The sequence below is a fragment of the Vipera berus genome (assembly GCF_964194415.1).
Source record: "Vipera berus genome assembly, chromosome: 3".
Classification (NCBI taxonomy): domain Eukaryota; kingdom Metazoa; phylum Chordata; class Lepidosauria; order Squamata; family Viperidae; genus Vipera; species Vipera berus.
Window position 1 is genome coordinate 15,614,006 of NC_138204.1, and position 24,612 is coordinate 15,638,617.

Sequence of the window (24,612 nt, forward strand, 5' to 3'; positions counted from 1 at the left end):
TCATGTGGTGTCCTTGGTGGTCTCTGATCTTGGTTGTTTGCTTGCAGACATTTCATTACCCATCTAGATAACATCATCAGTTACTAATGATTACTTACAGGCACTGATGAGGTTACCTAGTTGGATAATGAAACATCTGCAAGCGAACAACCAAGCTCAGAGAGTCCTAAACATGCCAAGGTTCAGTTTCTTCTACTGGAATTAAAAGTCACATATGTTTCACACGCAAGCCTATATATTGTGTCTATAACTGAACATTGAATTACTGCAATGAATTACTGTACTCAGTGGTAGTACTAAAACCATCAAGAAGAAAACCACATCCCCACAAAAACTAGCAGGGCAAAACACTGCATATAAACAGGGAGAAAACTCCATACTCATTAGCCCTGATGATATTACCTAGGTAAGTAATGAAACATCTGCAAGCAAACAGCCAAGCTCAGAGAGCACCAAGGACTTCATTCTACATTATGCTTTTCATTGTCTTAGTTTTATTGCAGAATATTTTATGCAGATAGTTAGGCATAGATTGTTTTGCTGTTCCTATGCACGAGACTCCATTCTCTTGGAAGGAAAGGGGTCTACAGATGAAATAACGCAACTTAAGACTCGAACCACTTATTTATTTGTAGAAATAAAGAATAAGAAACAGTGCAAAATGCAATCGGTGTGTAGTCTCTATCCTAACACCAATATTGCAGTTTGCCTCTTATCCCTTCTTACTATCAACATAACCTCTGAAGCAGGTAGCCATTTATTCTCATGGATGTTCCTTAAGTCTTTGAAACCTTTCAGGATTCTTCTAAATCTCACAGTGTTTCCATGAGATTTATTGCCTCTAGATCTAAATTCACACAGCAAGGAGAAGACGTTCAGTCTGATTTTCAGGCTTGGCCTTTGATTTTCACTGGAGAATTACAAGGAATGGGGAAAGACAAAGCTAATAAGTGTGTCCCACCGTCCTGGTGTAACTGAAATAAATTCAAAGAGCACCTGTCTTGTGCCACTCTGAGTTGCAAAGGTGACTCTACCTTATAGCCAGATGATCCACCAAATAAGTGATGGACTCCAGAAGTTTGGTGGTCATCTGTTTTACAATCCAAGGAAGAAGGGCAATCAAGAGGTGCATGGGTTTTTGCTATGCCTTAGATGCTGAAGCAGCAATGACAGGAGATTACACAAAATCTGCAAGATAAGGCTTAAACTCTGAAGTATAAAGTGTTTGTTACCTAGCAACAAGGCAGAAAAGGCGAATTACTCCAGCATAATTTAGCTCATTAATTCCAGAAGTTTTTCCTGCTAGTAAACTGTTCAACAATGTTATAGGTATTCTCACTGATTTTTTTTAGAAAATTAAGAGACCTGTTTGCTCAATCTACAGTATTTGGTTTTAAGAAACTGTTTTGTATTGTTGAACTACACCTCCTAGCAGCCCCAGGTAGCACAGCCAATGTTAAGGAAACCTGGAAATTGTATTATAATAATATCCACAGGTCTACCTATCTCCCAGTCCTATTATAAGTAGTTGAAATGGTTCATATCTTTTTTCCTGTCTTTTAGTTTCAATTGTACTTGACTGAATTCCATGATATTTGAAAATATTCTTTTTCATTATAAATGTTACATAGCACGAAGGATTGGGAGTCACTATCAATTACAAGTGGATAATTTCTGGGAGGAGGAGGCTCTGGTATCCGAAGCAGAACATGCAGATTTAGTCACAGTTTTGTTTCATGCAGTATTAACCTTGTGAACTCTAAAGGTTCCTCCTTCTGTTATGTATTCAAGATGGACAGTGATTAATATGTATATGTTACTTATATGTAAGGGTGTAGGTCTATACATATGTTGTATATAATATGTTTAAATGTGTGTTATGTATGTGTACACTTTGAGAGCGAGCAACTAAATTTCATTCTTAATGTGTGCCATTGTGCCCACAGTAAAAAATAATAAAGGTTATCTGTCTGTCTGTTTTCTCCACTTCCCAGTTCTCTAATTTTGCAGATAAAGCATTTAGAAGGCTGAATTTGCAATTTGCGACCTCTTGTCGCAATAAACTTTCTCTCAGTTATGGAGAGTTCAGACTTGTGTTTGTATAAAAATATTAGGTTAAAGCTGAAAATTGGCAGTTTAATTTTACATCTCAAAAAGGAGGCATGGACTATTTGCAAATTAATTTTATTCCAATAAACAGAAAATTTAAAAGTCTACTTGAATTTTCTTATTGGAATTTATAAGGAAACAAATTCCTTCAGGTCATGCCAATTTAAAAATGCCAATCTGATTAGGTTATCCTTAAAAACAAAAATGTTTATGCTCTATAAAATTAATATATATTTCTGTAATGTAGACTTTAGGATTAAGAAACAAATATGATGTGGGCCATGGGATGTTCATCACCCCTTAAAAACTCCTGGAGGCAGGATTTTATAATTGATTATATTTCATATACTATTAATGGTAGTGCAGATATATGGACCAAGTAAACAAAATATAAAGCCATTGTCTTGTGGCAGCATAAATGTTCTATGCATTTCTTTCCTCTGGAGAGAAAAGTCCGCAATTAGATCATCTCGGATGCTTCAAAGTCAATATTACAAAGACTTGCAAATTCCATTTGAGGTACAAGTACAGAAGTAGACAATGTTGATAATATTTTAGCAGTGGGCCAACAAGCGGAGGAAACATCTTTTTCTACCTGCCTTCTATTAGCTTCTTTTTTATAAGGAAGATACAGAAAGCCTGTCTAATAGCCTCTTTGAAGCTTGCTAGAGTAATTAGACTTTCCGCTAACCTTAATAGCTGAGGCATAAAAGTAATCAAGTTGAATTGAGTTAGATATAAATTTATGTGCCTTCTGATAGTTTAAATGATAAATTGGCATGGATTATAGAGCATTATTTTTCCATAAGGTTGGATTCAAACCTCTGAGCTCTAGTTACAAGATAGGAGTTTTCAAATAAAGTTGTTAGGATATTATTCTTGTTGATATGTAATGTCCAGTGGAACAACAAAGTGCCTTGGAAAGTGACAAACTCTCCTTCATTAAAGAAATTTAAGCAGAGTTCGCCTGGTTATCTTTCAGCTGGGCTTCAGTCTTGCATTTCACTAGGTTGGGCTAGGTCAGCGGTCTTCAAATTTGGCCCTTTTATGACTTGTGGACTTGAACTCTCAGACTTCCTCAGCCAACGTGCCTGGCTGTGGAATTCTGGGAGTTGAAGTCCACAAGTCATAAAAGGGCCAAGTTTGAAGACCCCCTGGGCTAGTTGATTTTCAAAGAAGTTTTGAGTATAGTAATTATTTGGTGAGTCACTGAAGCAGTAGGCGTGAGCCTAGATGGACTCCAGAAGATGGTAGAGGACAGGAAGGCCTGGAGGAACATTGTCCATAGGGTCGCGATGGGTCGGACACGACTTCGCAACTAACAACAACAAATTATTTGGTAATGGGATTGTGTGTGACAGCATTGTTACAGAAGGTCTGAGAAATAATTTAGTTGTGGTTCTTAAATTTAAAGATTGGTGTCTAGAAAAGAACTGACAGTGATCAGAAGTGATGGAATGTTTTCTGTAATGGACTGCTACCAATCTCAGCTTAACCAGGATGGAGCTCGGTTTGGAAGACATGATGCACAAGGCTAAATTGACTTTTTTAATCAGAGAAAAGACAGTATGTATGTATGTATACTGTCAACTGGAAACTGCTTATAAACTTTTTGTGTTAAAGAGAAAGAAAATGAACTTACAGCTTACAATTTGATGATTAGACAGGATAGATGCTAGAAGGAAGAGAGTTATGTTCTGACCATAGAGTAAGACGTGTATTTATCATTATACTTATAACAGCTATAAGAAGATTGGAAGCTACTTTGCATCTTTGTTCTTTTTTTCTACTTTTCTTTTACTTTTTTCTTTTTCTTTATATTAGTTTGCATTAACAGAATAATTCTATTTTCCTCTTTTAAAAAGCAATATTTAATAAAAATTATATACAGTATATATAAAGGAACTGGCTCTGACAGACCTCACTGCAAATTATCTTTCAGTATCCTTAAGGTCCATAGAAAAGTTGACTGAGGGGTATGATTCCCATTGCTATTTAACCCTTTTGAAATCTGAGAAGCCTGTGATCATTATAATCCTCAAAGCATCCTATGCTTTGAAGTCCTATTGATGTAGAGGTGCTCCTGTTAAATAAGGACTTCAAGCATGATAACCTGAAGGATTTGACCTTGAGTCAACTTTAGGGTAGGTAAGGACAACAAAGGAGGGATTCTTGGAAAAGGAAGAGAAGAAGACATTTCTGGACTTAGAGTTCTTTTTTCCCCTTCTGTGGCTTTTCTTATCACTCAGCATACAGAAATGATAGATTTTCTGGAATAAGAAAAGGCTAGAGAGCAAGCTTCAACAGCTGTTTATAGTATACACTCGTGTCTGTTAGCTAAAGGTAAAGGTTCCCCCGCACATGCGTGCTAGTCGTTTCCGACTCTAGGGGCTCATCTCTGTTTCAAAGCCAAAGAGCCAGCGCTTGTCCCAGGATGTCTCCGTGGTCATGTGGCTGGTATGACTAGATGCCAAAGGCGCACGGAATGCTGTTACCTTACCACCGCAGTGGTCCCTATTTTTCTACTTGCATTTTTACGTGCTTTCGAACTGCTAGGTTGGCAGAAGCTGGGACGAGTAACAGGTGCTCACTCTGCTCCGTGGTACTCGGGATTCGACCCGCCAAACTGCCGATCTTCTGATTGACAAGCTCAGCGTCCTAACCCACTGAGCCACCGCGTCCCTTACTCTGTTCTGTTATAGGAGCAGAATTAATAAATGAGAAAACAAAATACAAAGGGGCATAAATAACACGGAACAGAAGTGGTTAGATGCAACGCTCAATTGTATTTCACTATCCCTCATATTGATAAAAGTGGGCTGGTAATTTTATCAGTTTTATTTCTTTTCTTTACATTCTGTCAGAGGGTGCCGTCTTTACTTTTTAAAACCCTGGTCTTTGTCGCTTACAACCAACACATATGCTAGGGTTCTGTGACAAACATTGCCAACACCTCATCTGAGAATTTGTTTCATGTGAAGGAGGATGGGAGACAAGAATGGAGAATGTAGATTAAAATGTGGATTTGAGAATCTGGGACAGTTCTCAGTGTTTATTTTCTCTTCTTGAATTACTCTGTGAGTACATCTCTAAGGATAGTGGAGATATTAGTTTGGGTGGCAGGGTGATAGTAAGCAATTTCTAGAGAAACAGTTGAAGCTTCCAACTATAGGCATTTGTTATGGATTTCTGAGCTTTGTGCTATCAATTCCAAGACCTGCAAAAATCACACAACAGATGAGATGTATTACAAAGAATCTCTTGAATTTTAAAGTAGTCTTACTGCAAAGTATCCTAGAATATTCTTGTTTAGCCTTATCCCACCTTTGGTAATTTTCAATTTTCAAGAAGCATTTTTTTCCAGAAAAATCTTTCAGGTTCATATTTTCAATTTTATCACCTCATAACTATTATTGTGGGGGTTTTTTGCTCATATTATCTTTAGGCATGAGATTAGGTATTTAAAATAAGCCCAAGTAAATCCTAATTCAGAGTTGCAAGTTTATGCAAAATATGGGCTACGATTATAGCAGCTGCCTCGGAGGCGACTTTCGTTCAGAATTCCTACAACATGAAATATAATTCTTCAGTAATGATGTTTTTCATGTATGCTTAGACAGCAAGTCTTATAATTTCTAGTCATCCTGGCCAAAGATATTCACATACAGTGGTAGACGTGGTGTGGTGGTAGACGTGAAGAGTTTTTGTGGTAGAGAATTTATAGACCCACAGATTCCAATCCTATCTTTAGTGGTACAAAAAAACTACTGCTTTAGCATCCTTACCATCCAGCTTCTTTTTAAACATCTTGAATGAACAAGGGTCCAGCACTTTGTTTGAACAAACAATGCAGTTTGTTCTACTATTAAACAGCTTCCATTACCAGGCACGTCTTAATACTTGGTTTAACACTACGGTACTGTCTTTTGTACCTGTTTGTTTGCTTCCCTTATTAGGGAAGAAAATCACCTGTATCAGAATCTTTGATCATCAGAGACGATGGTGAACAACAATTTCCTATAGCATTAACTTAATAATGGTGAACAATGTTCGATACCACAGATTAATAATTTCTAGACAACTATATATTGTCCAGCTGCAAAGTAAGAATGAGTGAAAATTTCTGTTAAATCTAAAGGATTTGGAAACCATTGTCTTGGGTACTTTGGAATTCTTTTTTGAAAAGTTATACTGAGTAATACATTACTTTGAACCTACAACCATACGTGTATAAATGTGGCATTCAAAGAAGAATCTTGAGCAGGCACTGGCAGATTGGTAGAACCTTGACAGATATCCCTAGGTCTGCTTTTCATTATTTTACGTGTATCTCTAAAATTTACATACATATATGTAAATATATATTGGCACGGGTTTTGCTCATCTCCCCCATTCTCTTGCTGGAAAACTGAAGGATGTATTTTCCAGGGCACCATTTCTCAACTTTGACAACTTTTAAGAGGGACGCGGTGGCTCAGAGAAGGACACGGTGGCTCAGTGGGTTAGGACACTGAGCTTGTCTATCAGAAGATCGGCAGTTTGGCAGGTCGAATCCCGAGTGCCACGTAGCAGAGTGAGTGCCTGTTACTGGTCCCAGCTTCTGCCAACCTAGCAGTTCGAAAGCACGTAAAAATGCAAGTAGAAAAATAGGGACCACTACGGTGGGAAGGTAACGGCATTCCTTGCGCCTTTGGCGTCTAGTCATGCCGGCCACATGACCACGGAGACGTCCTCGGACAAGCGCTGGCTCTTCAGCTTTGAAACGGAGATGAGCACCGGCCCCTAGAGTTGGAAACGACTAGCATGCATGTGCGGGGGAACCTTTAAGATGTATGGACTTCAATTCCCAGGATTCCAGCTAAAGTTAAAACTGCTGAGGTTGAGAAACACTGCTTCAGGGAACTTCAGCTGGGTTATCAGTTCCTCTCCTAAACCATAGGGAAGCTCCCATTTATCTGTCCAATTCTACAGCTCATGTAGATTTTGTAAATCCTCTGTAGTCCTTTTATCCCTTTGTTTTTCTTCCCTAGTCTATCTAGTATAATCTCTGGGATTCAACATAGGTGTTGGTGCTTAACCCAGAAGTTGTTCTGCTCAAGCAACAAGCCGCCAGTGTTAGAGTATGCTGGAATAATCAATGCTGGTACTGATTTAAAATTGTATTCTATAGACGTCTACCCATCTACTGTATTTATTTAGCTGAAAGGTACAGAGTTTCTTCAAGACCTTTTGTGGAATGTCAGGCAAAATTGCATTGGGATACCTAGGTAATTTAGGGGAAATGTTAGCATACACCTCAACCTTCTGCCCATTTAAAGCAGGGTTCTCTGGTTCTTCTGGTCCTTGCTATTTCCATCCTTTTTACTTATTGGCATCTTTCCTCTTGCACTTTCTTTGACCAATTGTTCTGGTTTGCTGGTTATATAATAATGGGGCAGCTTCTGCAATGCAGTTTCCATTCCATGTGCCCAGTTGCTGAGCTACATCCATCCAAATACAGGGAATTACTACAAATTTCCAAGATTTAACAGGCAAACACATTCCTGGTTCAAGTGACTCATTTCCTGGTTTTTAGGAATGTTTTGCCAGATTAATAGTGGACTTGCTGTATACTAGAGAAAAAAGGGAGGATAGCAGAGATTGCACTGTGAAGAACTACAACACACTTACTTCAGGAAAGTGGGGACACTTTTGAGGCTGCAGTAGGGGAAGGGAGAACTATACACACACCTACATTCTTAATTTGGGTGTAGATATTCCCAGGTTCAGTTCTTCTGTTGAACAACTATGAAACTCCCATCTGACCTGGAAAACTTGTGACAGATGTTTTGCTTGAGTTTGATCCAGCTTAGTAACAAAGAAGAGCTTCACGGAAAGCAACTTTCTGCTCTGAAAATTATCTAGATGTGTTGATCTGAAATTCCCAATGGCCACACTGGGTGGGATGATAAAGAGTCACAACCCAGCATGAGAGTGCCAAGTTGGGGAAAGTTCACTCTGTATCTACAATGGAAGAACTCCAAGGTCCCCTCCAACTCTATTCTGATCGATTGATTAAAAAGATTAAGGCGATAATTGCTCAATAGAAAGAATGGCAGAAGACATAATTGTATTTTTCTCTTTCTTCTTTCTCTTTTTCTTTTCTTACTTTCTTTGTATGTGTGTGTGTGTGTTTGTCTTCATTCGGTGAACCTAGATTAGCCACTGACTAGATTCTCACATCACACAAAGCTACAATATGGATATGTGGATTCAGCCATTATGGTTATTAAACAATGGCACAGTTTGGCAGCATTGTCTACTACAGACCACAATTATGCAAAGCTAACATAACAAGGCTTAGTTCAATATTCCATTCTTTAATGTAATGCATAAACCCAGTAGCCTTATCAACTCCTGGGGTGTATGTTGGAGTGCAATATGAGTATACTTCCTGGGCACATCATGCAGAGCTTTTTAAATAGAAAGGTAAGAAATATGTCACTGTAGGTTGCATTTACATTGCATATGGCATGTAAATTGCATGTAAATCTTCGTATTAGGAATGACAACGAATGACTCTGGACTTTGAATATTTTTTATAAAAAAACTTTTTAAAAAAATTTAACCCACATTTTTATAGATAACTATAAACGCGGTGGCTCAGTGGGTTAGGACGCTGAGCTTGTCAATCAGAAGGTCGGCAGTTTGGCGGGTCGAATCCCGAGTGCCGCGTAACAGAGTGAGTGCCTGTTACTCGTCCCAGCTTCTGCCAACCTAGCAGTTCGAAAGCACGTAAAAATGCAAGTAGAAAAATAGGGACCACTAAGGTGGGAAGGTAACAGCGTTCTGTGCGCCTTTGGTGTCTAGTCATGCCGGCCCCATGACCACGGAGACGTCCTCGGACAAGCGCTGGCTCTTCGGCTTTGAGACGGAGATGAGCACCGGCCCCTAGAGTCGGAAATGACTAGCATGCATGTGCGGGGGGACCTTTACCTTTACCTTATTTATAAATAGAACTCGTAACTTTATAAATAAGGTGGGAAACATACCTAATACTCCTTCCTCCTCTTATTTTCTATAACAACAACCCGGTGAGATGGGTTGGAGAGAGAGTGGCTGGCCCAAAGTCACTGAGCCAGCTTTAAGGCCTTAGGCAGGATTAGCACTCAACAGTCTCACCACTAAACCAAACTGGCTCTCTTTTGCTCTTACACGGAGCACGTTTTCATCTGAATAGTAAGAGCAGTATTCTTTGACAGTTGGAGAAACAGCAACTGAGCTTAGTCTTCACTTTGAAAATGAATAGATATTTTGATGAAATATCTATTTGACAGAGTTTGTCTGTTTTTCTTTCAGCTGCAAATGGTCACGGCTAAGTCACTTGAAGGAACCGGTCTCCTGTTTCAAAGTGGTTCCTTTCTGCTTCAGCCTTTCAGGCCTACATTTATAAAGCAGCCAGTCTTCATTCCAATTAGGAGGAAACCTTGCCTGGCCAGTGCCTGGAACCGAGATAAATAAAATTGTATGCCCATTGCAAGTCAGTCACATGGGACCTGATGGTGGGAATGACAATGAATCACTCCCGGCTTATCACCCAGATTGCTTTGGGTAACAAGATTAGATTTTCATAAATTTGAGACACTCCCCCGCCCTCATGCCTTCGTGGGCAGCCAGGAGTCCAGACATGACTGGATCTTGCACATACTTGGTTGTTAGCCAGGAAATATATGTGCCTGGTTGAGGAGGAGGAGGAGGAGGAGGAATGATTTAGTGGACCAGTTTTGTATTGACGGAGGAAATAGATTTTGCTCTTCTTATTTAGCAATACAAAGTTGCAGCATCAAAGAGTACATAGGTTTGTAACCAAAGCTGGTTGTGTAATGGTTTCTAGAATTGCCTGGATTTATTTTTCAAAAGTGTAATAAAAACACTGGAACAAAACAGAACAACTGGATTGGGGACTGAAAATAGAAACATGGCAAAGATTTCCAATTCAACCAGCTTTCTGTAGCTTGTCTTAGTTATCCAGAGGACCAGCATGGTTCCGTTTAGAGCAAAAGTGGTTAACAAGATATCTTGTGATGTGTCACTTGTTCTGAGTCACTTGCAGTGGATTGACTAGGAATTCTGATTGCAAAGCTTTTAACTGTAATAAGAGCACATTAGGTCATTCCCATCTGAATTAGCTGCCGAAATGAAGACATCTGGGAAAGAATTTGGAGCTAAGGTTACATATCACTTTAAATTATAATACCCAGATTTGAATTCAAGCCCAGCCAATTATAAGTTATTTAGTAAACCATAGTTAGGTAAATCTTCAGCCTTTCCATGAAAGGGTGGTGAAAATGAAATCCAGGTCTCAGGATGTACCCAGAAACATCTCCTTACTTCTATTTTAAGTGCATGATTCATTGAAGCCATGAGGGCGGTGAAGACACTCTAGCCATCCAGCCCAGCTATTGGTACTAATTAGCATTTTGCAATTGTGCACCCGAAATTTGACATCAAGAGGCTAAAGTTCTGTAACACAATTTATGTGCATTTCATTGTAGTGAAATATCTCCAACATATCTTGCTTCCATTCTTGAAACCCACTCCCCAGCCTGAAATTACAGTGGACAAAGGGAGTTAGTGGGTCCCTACTGTTTATTTTTGGTGCCTTTCAGTGATTCTTAACTACAACAGCTGCCTGGACAAGTCATTGTAGTTTTTTCAACAAGATCTGCTGCAACCTATTTTTTTTTCTGGATAGCCCTCTGGAAATCACTAATCAATTGATTAGTAGTTTGTGGGTTTTATTATTCTGGGAAGCCATCAGCATAAGCCAGTATTTCTCAACCTTGGTGGAGGCAGTGGGCTAATGCCTCCTTAAGTAACACCAGCTGCCTGCAATTGGTGCAGGTTCGCATCCCACGAGGCTCAAGGTTGACTCAGCCTTCCATCCTTCCCAGGTAGGTAAAATGAGGGCCCAGATTGTTGGGGGCAATTAAGCTGACTTTGTAATAATGCCGCTTGGGGGGTGTGTGAAAGCCCTAATAAGCAGGCATATACATAGAATGAAGGCTATTGCTAAGCACATTGATTTGTGCTTTAAATTATAAGCCGCCCTGAGTCTTCGGAGAAGGGCGGGATATAAATGGGATTAAAAAAAAACAACCTTGGCATCTTTAAGATGTGTGGACTTCAACTCTCAGTCTGCACATCTTAAAGTTGCCAATGTTGCAAAACATTGACATAAGTCCTGGGCTTTAATTTAGCCTGATATGTGAATCTAGCTGTTTTTGACTTGATGAATCAACCATAGTTACAGAAACCATGACTTGGGATTATACCTAGCTCTGGGGGAGAAAAATAATTTCATAGGGTAAGATCATTATTTTTTTAACACACTGAGCCCAAATACTTCTAAATCTTCCCCAGGCTTTCCAAATATTCTATTATTCTGGAATGGTAGGATTCTAAAAATTTCACAATGTGGTAAAAATCATCTTTTTCTAATGGGCAATTATCGTGGACAATAAGCCTGGGTTGCATCTGTAAAGTTATTGAATACTGTATGATGTTTTATTTTTATTGTGTAAACTGCCTGGGTTGTGAGCAATAGGGTAGTATAGAGCGTGTTGCATTTTGGATGCATACCACTTTTTTGTTTCCATTTTGGAAACCAGTATTTTAGGCTCAGCCAGCCTCAATAATTCCTACTTTAATATGTTCAACCCACCCTCTTGGCTATCATTGCCTTAGTGTAAAACTGTTCTGAGTGTGAACCTCAGACACATGTTTGTTTTCTGTGTTTTCATAGAATCTCAGAACTGCAGAGTTACAAAGGAAAAATCTACAAAAACATTTAACTTTCAGTGATAGCTGTCCAACCACTTCTTAAAGACCTCCAGAGATATACAACCCACAACCTTTTTCATATATTTGAGAACACCTCCTATGTCTCCCCCAAGTCTTCTTTTCTCCAGACTAAACACCCCAAGTTCCTTCAGCCTATTCTCATAGACAATCTCCTTAGTATCCATCCTAAATACAACTACTTTCTTCCATACTGTAATATGTACCACATCATTGTGCAGTCACACACAGCACATAGCTAAACTAAGTGAGGTGACCAAGCATGAAAACATCTATAACAGTGGTTCCTTTTTTTCATCCTTAGATATCTATTTTTATTTTATTTTTCTCCACTAATCCAGTGCTCATTTACCATGCAATGAAGATACTAATGCTAGTAAAGCTTAACATTTCAAAACAAGCCATTAGCACTTTTATCCAAACACATTCCAGAGTTTAAATAGGATTTGCTAGCTGTACAAATATTTATGACTCTGTTTCAACATTTTATATTGAATCACCATTTGAAGTTGAAAGCAGGAAGTTGTCATCAGATGTTTTCATTTCAGCACTTTGTACTTTTCTCCCTCGTCAAGGGATGCTTCCTGATTAGTAAAATTGTGTTAAAATGAAAAGTGTTCAGTGCTCCTGTAAATTTGCTGGAAGACAAAGTGAAGCTGATTGAAACATGTCAGATACTGCCACATGCCATATTGGCTGTTACTGTAACTGCTGATGAGTAGTGTCAAATACCGATTGTTAACCTGTCAAGCCCTGTCAAATGTTGACTGCATCTTTGGAACCATCAAATGCTGACTATTTTAAATCATCGTCGGATGTTTGGGTATTGGTTGATAATAGTGTTGGATTAGAAGCTCCAAATGCCCAGAAAGCCTACAATATTAGATGTTATTTGTCTTCAGACAATCCAGAAGTATATCATCTACCATCATGGGGCAAGTTTCGTTCCTTTTGAAGTGTGGGTGACATCACAACATGCATATAAAGGGAGTTGAGCTTGCAGCATGCTGGTGATCTCATTATTTGCCTCTCCCTCCAAACATCTCTGAAGCTATCATGAGCATTTTGGAGAGCAAATTCATTTCAGCAGAAATTAGTTAAGAATCTTGAAAAGCAGACAAATAGTTTTTGAGGAGCTGAGTTTTTATACCACCTTGTCCTGAAGTGCGGTGGCCCCTTGATGCAACATACAGCTCATCTTTTTCAGGCTGTCCATTGCAATAGTGAAGAGTTGCAACTCGTGCGGTGGTAGGCAGTAAAGAACCACAATTTCTGTGAAAGCCTCATTATGTCTCACTGGAGCAAAGTGGTTTGAGGTTTACAGCCATAATTGAAGAAAACTGGCTGTTGCACAAACTCCTGAGACAATTATATCAGTGCTGGCAGCCCCTTAGTGATAGATGAGTGTTTTCATTTGGTTCTTGAAACTGATAATGCTTACAGGAATGTGCGAAAAAATATTTATTTACAAAAGCAAATTTATGCATTGCTTCCTTTTCCCCACTGTCTAGATTCCCAGTGTGTCTGTGTTTGTCTAGACAGAAAATACAAAGAAGCAGGCTGTGTCATTTCCACGCAGTATCTGAATGTGGGCCTGAAATATATTCAGGAATAAAAATTATGCTAAATTAAATTAATGTGACCTTACTTTGCATTTCGATGCCACATTTGCCTGTCTCATAAAGCTTGTTTCATCCATCATCTTTCCCTGGGGAAAACTGCAGGGAAAAATGGAATGAGGTCTTCTTTAATTGAAAAGTGACAATGATTAGGAACCCAAATACATAATGTGTTGTTGTTTTTTTACAAAAAGGTATGTGGGCGGTGGGTGTGCATGTGTGTCTGTATCTCTTATATGTGCGTGTGCGCACACAGAGACATATACACACATACATATATAATATGAATTAATTGAATGATAAATTTATGCAGTTTGTTTCATTTCTCAAAAGTTTGCTTTTTTATACAGCAATTGTTGCAAAGTGCTACTAGGTTGATTTGGGGGGGGGGAGGGCATTGCTTGCTCCTTGGGAGGAAAGCCATGGCAAATCTAGACAGCACACTAAAAAGCAGAGACATCACCCTGTCAACAAAAGTGCGTATAGTCAAGGCTATGGTCTTCCCAGTTGCAATGTATGGCAGTGAAAGCTGGACCATAAGAAAGGCTGAGCGCCAAAGAATTGAAGCCTTTGAACTCTGGTGCTGGAGAAGACTCCTGCGAGTCCCTTGGACTGCAAGGTGATCAAACCGGTCAGTCCTAGAGGAGATCAACCCTGACTGCTCTTTAGAAGGCCAGATCCTGAAGCTAAAACTCAAATACTTTGGCCACCTAATGAGAAGGAAGGACTCACTGGAGAAGAGCCTAATGCTGGGAAAGATTGAGGGCAATAGAAGAAGGGGACGACAGAGAATGAGGTGGCTGGATGGAGTCACTGAAGCAGTAGGTGTGAGCTTAGATGGACTCCAGAAGATGGTAGAGGACAGGAAGGCCTGGAGGAACATTGTCCATAGGGTCGCGATGGGTCGGACACGACTTCGCAACTAACAACAACAAGGGCATTATTCTCTCCATTTGTGTTTAACTAGTGGTCCACATTAACCATTAACCAGGTGGATTTGGCCTTTTGTATGCCAAAATCCTTGTGAAAATATAATTAATGAAATGAAAATGAAATCAAATCAATTCTGTCTTTACCCTGCCTGTAAATTATAGCCCAAAGATTCTTTCTATTTGTGTGTTGGGGTGCTGTTATCTCTCCTGTTATGAGTTCTTTGCTCTTGAAAAAGATTCACCTATTGGTATAAGATGGAAGATAACAACGTTTTTGAATTTTTTTAAATAGAAAGTGATGCTACCACAATTGTGTAACATGAGACCAATTCATCATGGAAGAAAGCAATGAAAAGAGGATTGAAGCTAAATTATAACAGGGAGAGTCTGTGGATATAGTTCCTCAGTAGTTACCCAGGCATTTGTCATGACAGAGCAGCAAATTATTAGTTATTACATTATTATTGTATTTACTTATCAGAACAGAATTTTATGAGATTTTTCTGCCTCAGCTGTCAAAAGAAGTTAGCCAGCCTTGAATATAATGCACTTTCCTTGGGGGAAACATTTATTGACTTGGACTACTCTGGTAAATCTACCTAAAGTGGCAAGGAGCCATCATACTTGACCCTATGGGATAATTGACACTGTTTGCACTGTGGGCAATCTATAGCAACCCTTTTCTTCTCCCAAAGAAGCAAAGTTTACAGTGGTGGTCTTGGGGCTTAAGCCATTTTCCATGATTGGTTGAAGGCTATTCATTTGTTCACCAGCCCTGCCCTACGGAACACTCTTCTCCTGGAGATTCAACAGGTTCCGTCTCTCTTGTCCTTCTGGAAAGCACATAAGACCTGGATCTTCCCCCAAGTCTTGGGATAGGATGAGGTCAGAATGAGATGAGAATGTTCTACATTGCATTAATGTGACACATCATCAGGTGTGGTTGTTGTGTCAGTTTTTCTCTTTTTGCTTTTATTGTCCTTTTGTTTTACAAATATTTAAAATAAAATATAAAGTATTCTATTAAGAGTTTAAAGACTAAAACGTGAGAAATTGTCATGGATCACAGATCTGAAATCATTGATTTGGTTTGATTTTAACAGATTGCTTATATTTTAAAGCTAAATTTAATTGCTAATTTTTATTGCTAAGCACATTAGTTTGTGCTTAAATTGTAAGCCACCCTGAGTCTTCGGAGAAGGGCGGGATATAAATGGGATTTTAAAAAAAATTTGGATTTTGTAATTTCTGGGATTTTCTCTTTTAATGTTTATCTCTTGTGTCTTGCTTTTGATTCTATTCTAAATGGGTGTATATATAGAAAATACAGTCATGTATAGAAATATGGTAAGACCAGAAACTGATTGGCAATGTTTACTAAGACAAAATGTTGAAATAAGGATACTCGCTTATACTCTAACTCATCTTCCTTCTTGTAAATTTAATAATGCATTCAGATGAATACATTTGGATGGTGTCTGAATGGGGAGGTCAAGAAAAGTCTTCTTAAGCATTAAGTGTCAGATTACAGTATGGAACAATATCATTGATCTGATGATAATTTAGTTCTAGAACTACTAGAATTGTTAAAACAAAATATGTTATTTTTAATCAAGTAGTCAATTGGTTATTGGCTTTTCATATCTTTATTCTGAAATCAGTACCTTTTCTATCATATTCACAGTGTAAAATTCCAGAACTTTATTTGAAAGTGCAGGTTTTCATCTTTTTTCCCTTATCTGCTTTGCAGCCCTTTTGACATTTTGACTGTAGACTAGCCATTAATATCAACCATTTGAAAGCAACTTCTCTTTAAAACAATAAGATTACACAACTTCATATAATGGCACTTTTAAAATCATTATAAGAAACATACCAGTAAGCTTAAGCAGTGACAGAATAATTAATATGCATGGGTTTAATACAGTTTTTAGTTGGAATTAAAACATTTCATTCGGCCTAATGTGAACAGCATAGTCTATACATAGGGCGCCATCACTGAAAAATCACTTCAGTGCTTTGTTTTGCAACCTTGGCAGCTTTAAGCTATGTGGATTTCAGTTCCCAGAATTCCCCAGCAAGCTGGCTGGGGATTTCTAGGAATTGACATCCTCACAGCTTCAAGTTGCCAAGGTTGAGAAATACTGCTCTAGTGGGAGTGGAAAAAAAGATGTCGTACCATGGGTGTTTCCTCAAATGCTCTTTCCACCGCTCACAAAAGTGTGCTTCACACCTGTGATCTTGTGATATCTCTTTTTAGCACATGAGCTAACTTATTTCTGTTTCAGCTCCTGTGATTCCAAAAACATTGCAAGTTGTTCTTCATTTGAAATCCTGGAGGTCTGTTAAGGTTTGGGGAGAGATACTTAAAAGGTCTTAGGCTATCCCAGAAGAGGTCAATCTATGGCACAGTTATATCAGGATGCTATCATTTCTCTCTAATCTTTAATTGTGAGCAGAGGGATAGCGCTCCAACAACTATTGCTAAGCACATTGGTTTGTGCTTAAATTGTAAGCCGCCCTGAGTCTTCGGAGAAGGGCAGGATATAAATGGGATTTAAAAAAAAACTTTTGCCCAAATAAGCAGATTCCCCCATTACTTTACATAAATTTTATCCTCTGCAGAAAAATCCCCAGTTTTGACCCCCCCCCCGAAGTGCTATTAGGTGCAATCCAGCTCTCCAGAGGTGAGCGATTATATAGCAATGGGGCATACACAGAAACCTAATACTGCTTCCTGATTTCATATACCCGCACAGGTTGGTTCTACCTAGAGGAGATGATCTTGCAGGTTCCTGAGCACCCAGCCTTAAAAACAGATCTTTGCACTGTCCCCAAAGGCTATGGGAAGTCAATGCAATACTGTACAGCAGGGGTGAACAAAATTGACTTCTTTAAGACTTGTGGACTTCCAACTCTCAGAATTCCTCAGGCACCATGGCTGGGTGAGGAATTCTGGGTGTTGAAGTCCACAGGTCTTCAAGTTGCCAAGGTTGGACACCCCTGCTGTACAGTATCTGCGAAACCGGTCTCATACAATATTGCCAGTTCTCCCCCATGCATGAACAGGCCACTGCATTTTACACCAGCTGTAGCCTTTAAAGGGAGCCCCATATAGAGCAGAGTGTACTGAAAATGACAGAGGTGTGCATTTGGAATTTAATTTGTGAGACTTGCCAGCTGTTGATTCCAATGGAAGCTATTTACTTCTACTGCTTATTCTGTATATCATTTACTTAATGTAAACCATCCGCATTTGTTTTCCTTGCAACATGGTGCAGTTCCTTCTGCTAATGCTGACAAATGTTTGGAGGGTACATAATCTAAGTTGTCTTAAGAACACCCAGTGGAAATTATGGGTTGTAGTGTCTTTTTCTTTACTTTCCTTTTTGCATAATGAAAAAAGATGATCACAATATTAATCAGGCAACTCCAGACATGCTTTACATATACATATACATATACATATACATATACATATACATATACATATACATATACATATATACATACATACATACATACATACATACATACATACATATATATATATATATATATATATATATATATATATATATATATATATATATATATATATATATACACACACACACACACACACACACACATAGGTAAAGGTAAATGTTCCCCCGCACATGTGTGCTATATAAAAACCATGAGATTTCCCAAGTAGGGAAGGGGAGAAAGAATCCCTTGAAAATCTTTCTTGACAGGATATTCTGTATATATAAATAGCAGCACTGGGAGGAGAGAGCAGAGTATGTGTTTGGTATATATTTACTCAAGGAGGGAAATACACAAACACACACACAAATTGATGTGATTCACTAAGCATGCTTTACTCTTTTCCATATTAACATATCTTCTGCATATAAACAATACCTTGAAATACCCAGAGGGCTGCATTTGCACATCAAGCTTAGCCACTCCTCCATTAACCAAGATTAACAGTAACTATGCTTAGTATGTAGGGCAATGCAGCTGCTTTAGGTGACCTGGTTTAAGTGGGTTGGGTGAATGAATCTGTTTTGGGGTTATAAAATGGGTGAGTTGAAGAGGAGGGACAAAGAATCCATTCCATGGACAACTAACAGAATTTATCCTGCCCCCCCCCTGCCCCACTCCATCTCACGCACCAGGCAGAGGATCCCAAGTGCTCTGCAGCATCAGGTGTGTGGTGTGACTGTGACAAGCTGAGGATGCACTGCTATCTGTCTGCCAGAGTGCCTAAACCTGTCTAGCCCTTAGCCAGCCGGGAAGGGGTGAAAACAGCCAACACAAGGAGATTGTTGTCTTCCGTGACCTTTGACCTCCTCCTGGCTGCCCTGAAACAAAGGCCCAAAGACATCACCCTGGGGTCTTTTGGCAAGGCAGTACTGCTACTAGGCTGCTTACAAAAGGAGCTATTGACACCCTCCCAATCCCTCCTCAAGGGAGTAAACATTTGAATGGAACAGTGTGACCCAGCTTTGTTGTCACTCAGCCTAGTTGCGCTTCTCAGTCCTGGATGCCAATCGCACCACCCTTTTTGGACATATATCTCATTGCAGGACAAAGAGAGAGCCCAGCCTTCCTCCCCACTCTGCCGCACCCCATTTTTGGAGTGGCTCTGTTTATATACAAGCCTTTCAGACAATCCGCTGTGAGAGTTTGTGTTGTGGATGGAGAGGGTAGGGAACAATGCGTGCACAGCATGATCCTCAGTTGAAGTGGGGGGGGGAGCTAATACTCTCGCTTAAAACTTGGGAGGCACCACCGAATGGCAAATTGTTTTATACTGTTGCTGGGTAGATCTCCCTCCTTCGTAGGACCATGGCAAATTAGGCTTCCTTCAGGCTCTCATTGGCACTGGGTGGCTGCCCCGCTACCTCCAAGCAGAGAGGATAGGGAAAAGAAGATTTAACTTTCCCCAATCCACGATATATCTGCTGCATGCCACCTAATTAAGGTAGACTTGTGGTTTGTTCTAAAGCTGGAGATAATAAGGAAAGCAGGGAAATATCTAAGAATCAACAGACTATGTGAATGAGTTGATCTGAGCTATAGGAAGCATCTGTCTGAAATTAAAAGAAATGGATGAGAACTAAAGCATAGGAGAATTTGTAGGATTAAGGTTTAACCCCACATTACTAAGTGTAGCTTGCCTTTCCTCTTTTGAGGGAAAAAAAACAGATTCACATAACTAGATCATTTAATCCCATGGACTAAATCTATTTACATTTATCTGCAATGTGTGTCATACGTGTGTGCCTGTGTGTTAGGTCATAGGAGATTTTTTATTGTACAATATCTTATAGGAGGTGACAATTTCTGCATGACTGTCGTTTTATTCTGAACTGCTTTGAGACATATCTCATGATTACAAAAAGAGCAGAGTACTTGCCTGCAATAAACTGGAAAACACTGAAAACATCGTATGTCCCTTTTCATGTTGTTTTCAGCTAGTTTGCCAGAAGAGAATCGGTGATGTTGAATCCTAATTAATTAATGCAGTGTTAAATAAAAGTTTTTAGAGAGCTAAGCAGGGGTGTCGAAAAGGTCAAGATGGCTGCAAGGATGTGATTGAAGCCTCATTTTTCCACATGTATCATGCACATCTTGCACCTTTAAAAAAAAGAGTGGGGCTTAAATTGCACAGCTGTGCTTGCCATCTTGAGTTTTTCTATCCTCCCTCCATAACTGCTGAATATATGGTTCACAATTATTTGGGATGCTTGCAGTAGATCAGAAGGTGCTTTAAACTGGCAGGACTGGCTGCTCCACCGTTACAAGCAGGTGTAGGCTATTTGCCCAGCCTCTCTTTTGCTTTCACTGGCCCTGAACCTCTAAGACTTTAGAAGCAATTTTCAACATTCATTCTGTTTGCTCTTGGGGATAAACTGGGCTGAAAACTAGGGTGGCTGAAAGCAGTTTGTCCACAGGCCAACCCAGGAAACTCCAGTGCAGATTCTGTGTCATTCCCAGGATGGAAACATAATTTTGCTGTAACAGGCCTCAAGGGTAGGCAGTGATGTCACAGCATGTTCACAGGCCTTCTGAATGCAGGGGAGTGAAATGTCAGTTGCTCAACCTTGCTAATTGTGGCAGCTGTTGTGAGGAATTCAGCAGCCAGGGGAAACCCTGCAGCCTGATGTGGGGAGAGATCCGCAGAACAGAGAGGCCAGCAGGGCTGAAGTGTATGTCCACTCTTAAAATAGCCAGCTTGCTGATCACAGCGGAGGTCACAGTTGAGGGATATGTGGCTGGAATAGAACAGGCAGAGATAAAAATTTAAAGACACTCATAGCAGGCACTCACAATCATATGCCAAGTCTGGCTCACACAGTGCATATTGAAGCCTTTAAGATAGAGATCTGTGCCATGTGTACAGTATGAACTCTCCTCTCACTATCTCTATGTAACATGGATCAAGCATGGACCTGCCTCCACTGATCTCCAGTACAGACCATGAAGCCACCGACTACTCATCAGATAACAACTCTTAAAAATGTTTAGTTTTGGCAGCGTACATCTAGGCCAGGGGTAGGCAACCTTGGCTCTTTTATGACTACTGGAGTTGAAGTCCACAAGTCATAAAAGAGCCAAGGTTGCCTACCCCTGATCTAGGCTGTAAGATCTAGGAATCAGAATGTCCTGTATCTGTGCTGCCCTCAAATGGTCATCCAGATTTTTGCGACCCAGAGATAGTGTGTCCTATTAAAATTATAGCTGGCAGTGCAGGAGAAATGTCTTCCCAATGTTGTTGTGATTCTTTTGGCTGACCAGCCTTCATCATTTCAATCTTTCCTTCTGTCTCACACCCACATAAACCCACATGCACCCCATAGTAATTGTATTAAAGAAACCAAGTAATCAAAATATGTACAGCTTCCTATTACACTTCATCTACACCAGTACTTCTCAAATTTGGCAACTTAAGACATGTGGAGTTGAAGAATTCCTCAGCCAGCCAGCCAGCCAGCTGGCCTTAAGTTGCCAATTTTGAGAAACATTGATTTACACCAGGGGGTCTTCAAACTTGGCCCTTTAATGACTCGTGGACTTCAACTCCCAGTATTCCTCACCCAGCGTGCCTTGCTGAGGAATTCTGGGAGTTGAAGTCCACGAATCATAAAAGGGCAGGTTTGAAGATCCCTGACCTACACCAAATATGAGCCCAATTTAGATCTGGACCCTTCAACATACCATCTCCAAGGGAAAGAGAAATTGCTTCGTTCCACTTGGAGAACCATAAAGCATCTGTTGGGCTTCACGGAGTCCTGGTCCTTGGGCAGGACAGAGAGCTTGATTGGGACAGCATTAGCTTCCTCCCTAAACTAAACCTGCCAGATATGGATGGATATCTCAGGCATCAGCTTCTGTCTGCCCTTCTCCATTTGTGAATGGAAAACTCAGCGTCTTATTTCTGCCTAAGGCTTGTATGTCCTCTCTTCTTCTCCCTCAAACTCTCTGAGCAGCCTGTTGTTGATTGCTCTTGTTTCCTTGACAGCTTTGTACATCTTCCTCTCCTCCTGCCTCCCTTTGTGAGACACTTTTGTGCCAGCTCAGGTCATTCAAGCTGCTTCTGCCAGCTGGCTGAACTGAGCCTTGAATTAAATTACGTCTGGAAGTCTGGCATGCGGAGACCCCTGGGGATCAGCTTGGAAGCGGCGGCGGCTGCATTTTCAGTGGTGGGCTAACACCCAGGGTGGGGGGGGGAGGCCTTTCCATTGGCCAGGCTGTTGTCATTCAGTGGATTGGTGCCATCTGAATGCTGCAGTTGACTATCTGGAAGGAATCTCTTGAAGCATAGGGAAAAGAAGGCGGCTGCAATGAATGGTTGGCCACAGCTAGGTAAAAAAAAAAAGTCAAGCCTGTCTTTGTGCAGTGTCTTACTTCAATCAGTGATAGGATAATGCTGTATTTACCTCAAAAGAAGAGTGTCAGAATTAAAACAATCCTCTCCCCTGAATCTTAGACAATACTTTAATAAATTTGAGAGGGGGAAGGGATTAGCCTTCCTTTCAGATTAAACTGTGGACTTTCCTTTTAGTAATAGATGACATCTTTTGTTCAAAAATTCTCACACTTCCAACTTCTGCCTTACTCACTTCCACTAGGTTGCCTTGATTTATTCACTGCAAAAGTGACTGTGATTTTTTTTTTTTGGGGGGGAGGAGGAAGGGAGGTATTTTTAATTGCCAGTTTGGAGTTGATATTCCAGGTAGTACTTTTAACACTATATTTAGTGTTACCAGTTAGATGGTTGGTTTTCTGGTTGAGAATCAGTGATCAAAAATCGAGGTGATGATTTTTGACATATAAGTTGTTGTTGTTATGGTTGGTCACACATGTTTAGATGTTTAGAATGGATTTGGCATTTTTGTCTATGTATTGAGTCCTTCCCAAAGAGAAATGGGCAGATGTTGTTGTTTAATAATATGAAAGGTATTATCACAGGATGTAAGCTGACTGATTGTTTAATGAGCATTGAGAGTTACAATGGACTAAAAAAAGTTATTTATGACTTGTTCTTGAAGTGATGACTGCTCCATCACCCCAGTGATCCCATTATGGAGATTTGGCATACTGGTTCACACTTATGACTGGTTGCAGCAGTGATCATGCTTTGCAATGGTTTTCTGGCAAAAGCCAGCAAAAATTTTCATTGGATAAAATGGCTTCACCCTTACAACCATATGGTTCACATAACAACTATGTTTAATGATCACTATAAAAAGTCAGGTCATGTGATACCTTAACTTATGACCACAACAATTTATGAAATTTGTTCCCAGGTATGGTTGTAAGTCAAGGGCTCCCTTAATAGTATAATATGATTATCTCTATTGTACAGTTTGTCATATAACCAGATGTTCAGATTGGATTTGGCAGTTTTGTCCACCTATCAAGTCCTTCCAATTGACCTGGGATAGGCAAAAGTGGATGTCTGATCATGTTACAGATATCATTGCAGAATGTAAGCTGTTCCTAGTAAAGCTGCCTTTTGCAATTGACTGGTGATGATTTTGTCAATGTGGATTATTATTATACACACAACATGTGAAATCACACCTGCCAGTTCTTTAGCTGCTGTTGGCTTCAAACACATCAAGTTCTTCCCAAGAATCTAGGTTGTCATAATGCATTCATGTAGTGTAGTGCAGATCCAAGTAGTGGAACCTTTTGTAATTCGCCACCATGGACCTCTCAAGTCCTTTGAAAGGACTTTGAATAGGCAGAAGTTGTCATTTGATAGTAATGTTGTAGGATGTAAGCTTTATTATTATTGTTATCATTTATTATTAATATTATTTTCCCTGGAGGAGTTGTCTTATTTGATTAGTCTTTCATATTTTGGAAGATTCCACTAATCTGTGAGTGTCTTTGAACATGAATATTGTCTCATGCCCCTTTTGCATGAGATCTCACAAGGGGATGAAGAGAAAGTTTGTGCATAAAAGCCATTTTCAAATCATTTTGGGGATGAATTTGTCCAGAATACTGCAAATCTTTTTTAATTCATGCTTCTTCTTTCACTTTTTGACAACACAAAGAAATTATTGTTTTGTCCCTTATATGAAGCATCTACCTCTCGTTGTTCACTCAGGTGGCTTCCCTGAATAGTTTATGGACAGTAAAGAGATTTTCCTGATTTTCAAGCTTATACTTGAAAAGGGCATGCACCACAAAGGGATAATAATAATAATACTGAAGTGCTCTTATGACATTTGTTGTCAACATCTACTCTTATCCTCAGATTTTTTTCTTTGCTCTTATTTATCTGTTTCTGGTTTATATTGAGGCCTGTTAAAATACAATCTTTGTCTCTTTGTTTTTCTTTTATAGCGGAATTAGAGTTTGTACAGATAATCATAATTGTGGTGGTAATGATGGTTATGGTGGTTGTCATCACGTGCCTGCTGAATCACTACAAACTTTCTGCAAGGTCCTTCATCAATCGACCCAGCCAAGGACGGAGAAGAGAAGAAAACCTATCATCGGTAAGGAGGGTTGGGGGCCAATTCCTATTGTTACCAGACTTTGCTATTTGTCAGCCCATCCAACCAATAGTGTCCACAAGGATGAGATGAAGGAGATGTCCAAAA

General features: G+C 39.7%; 1 protein-coding gene across 4 annotated transcripts in view; it reads left to right on the forward strand.

Moving 5' to 3' along the window:
• The window catches only part of PMEPA1 (prostate transmembrane protein, androgen induced 1), an 83,411-nt gene that overhangs the window by 42,166 nt on the left and 16,633 nt on the right, over positions 1 to 24,612 (forward strand). For all 4 annotated transcript variants that reach the window (XM_081323121.1, XM_081323122.1, XM_081323123.1 and 1 more), the window contains exon 2: positions 24,353 to 24,507. In XM_081323121.1, coding sequence (XP_081179247.1) covers positions 24,353 to 24,507 — 155 coding nt within the window. The remainder of the gene's footprint in view (positions 1 to 24,352; positions 24,508 to 24,612) is intronic.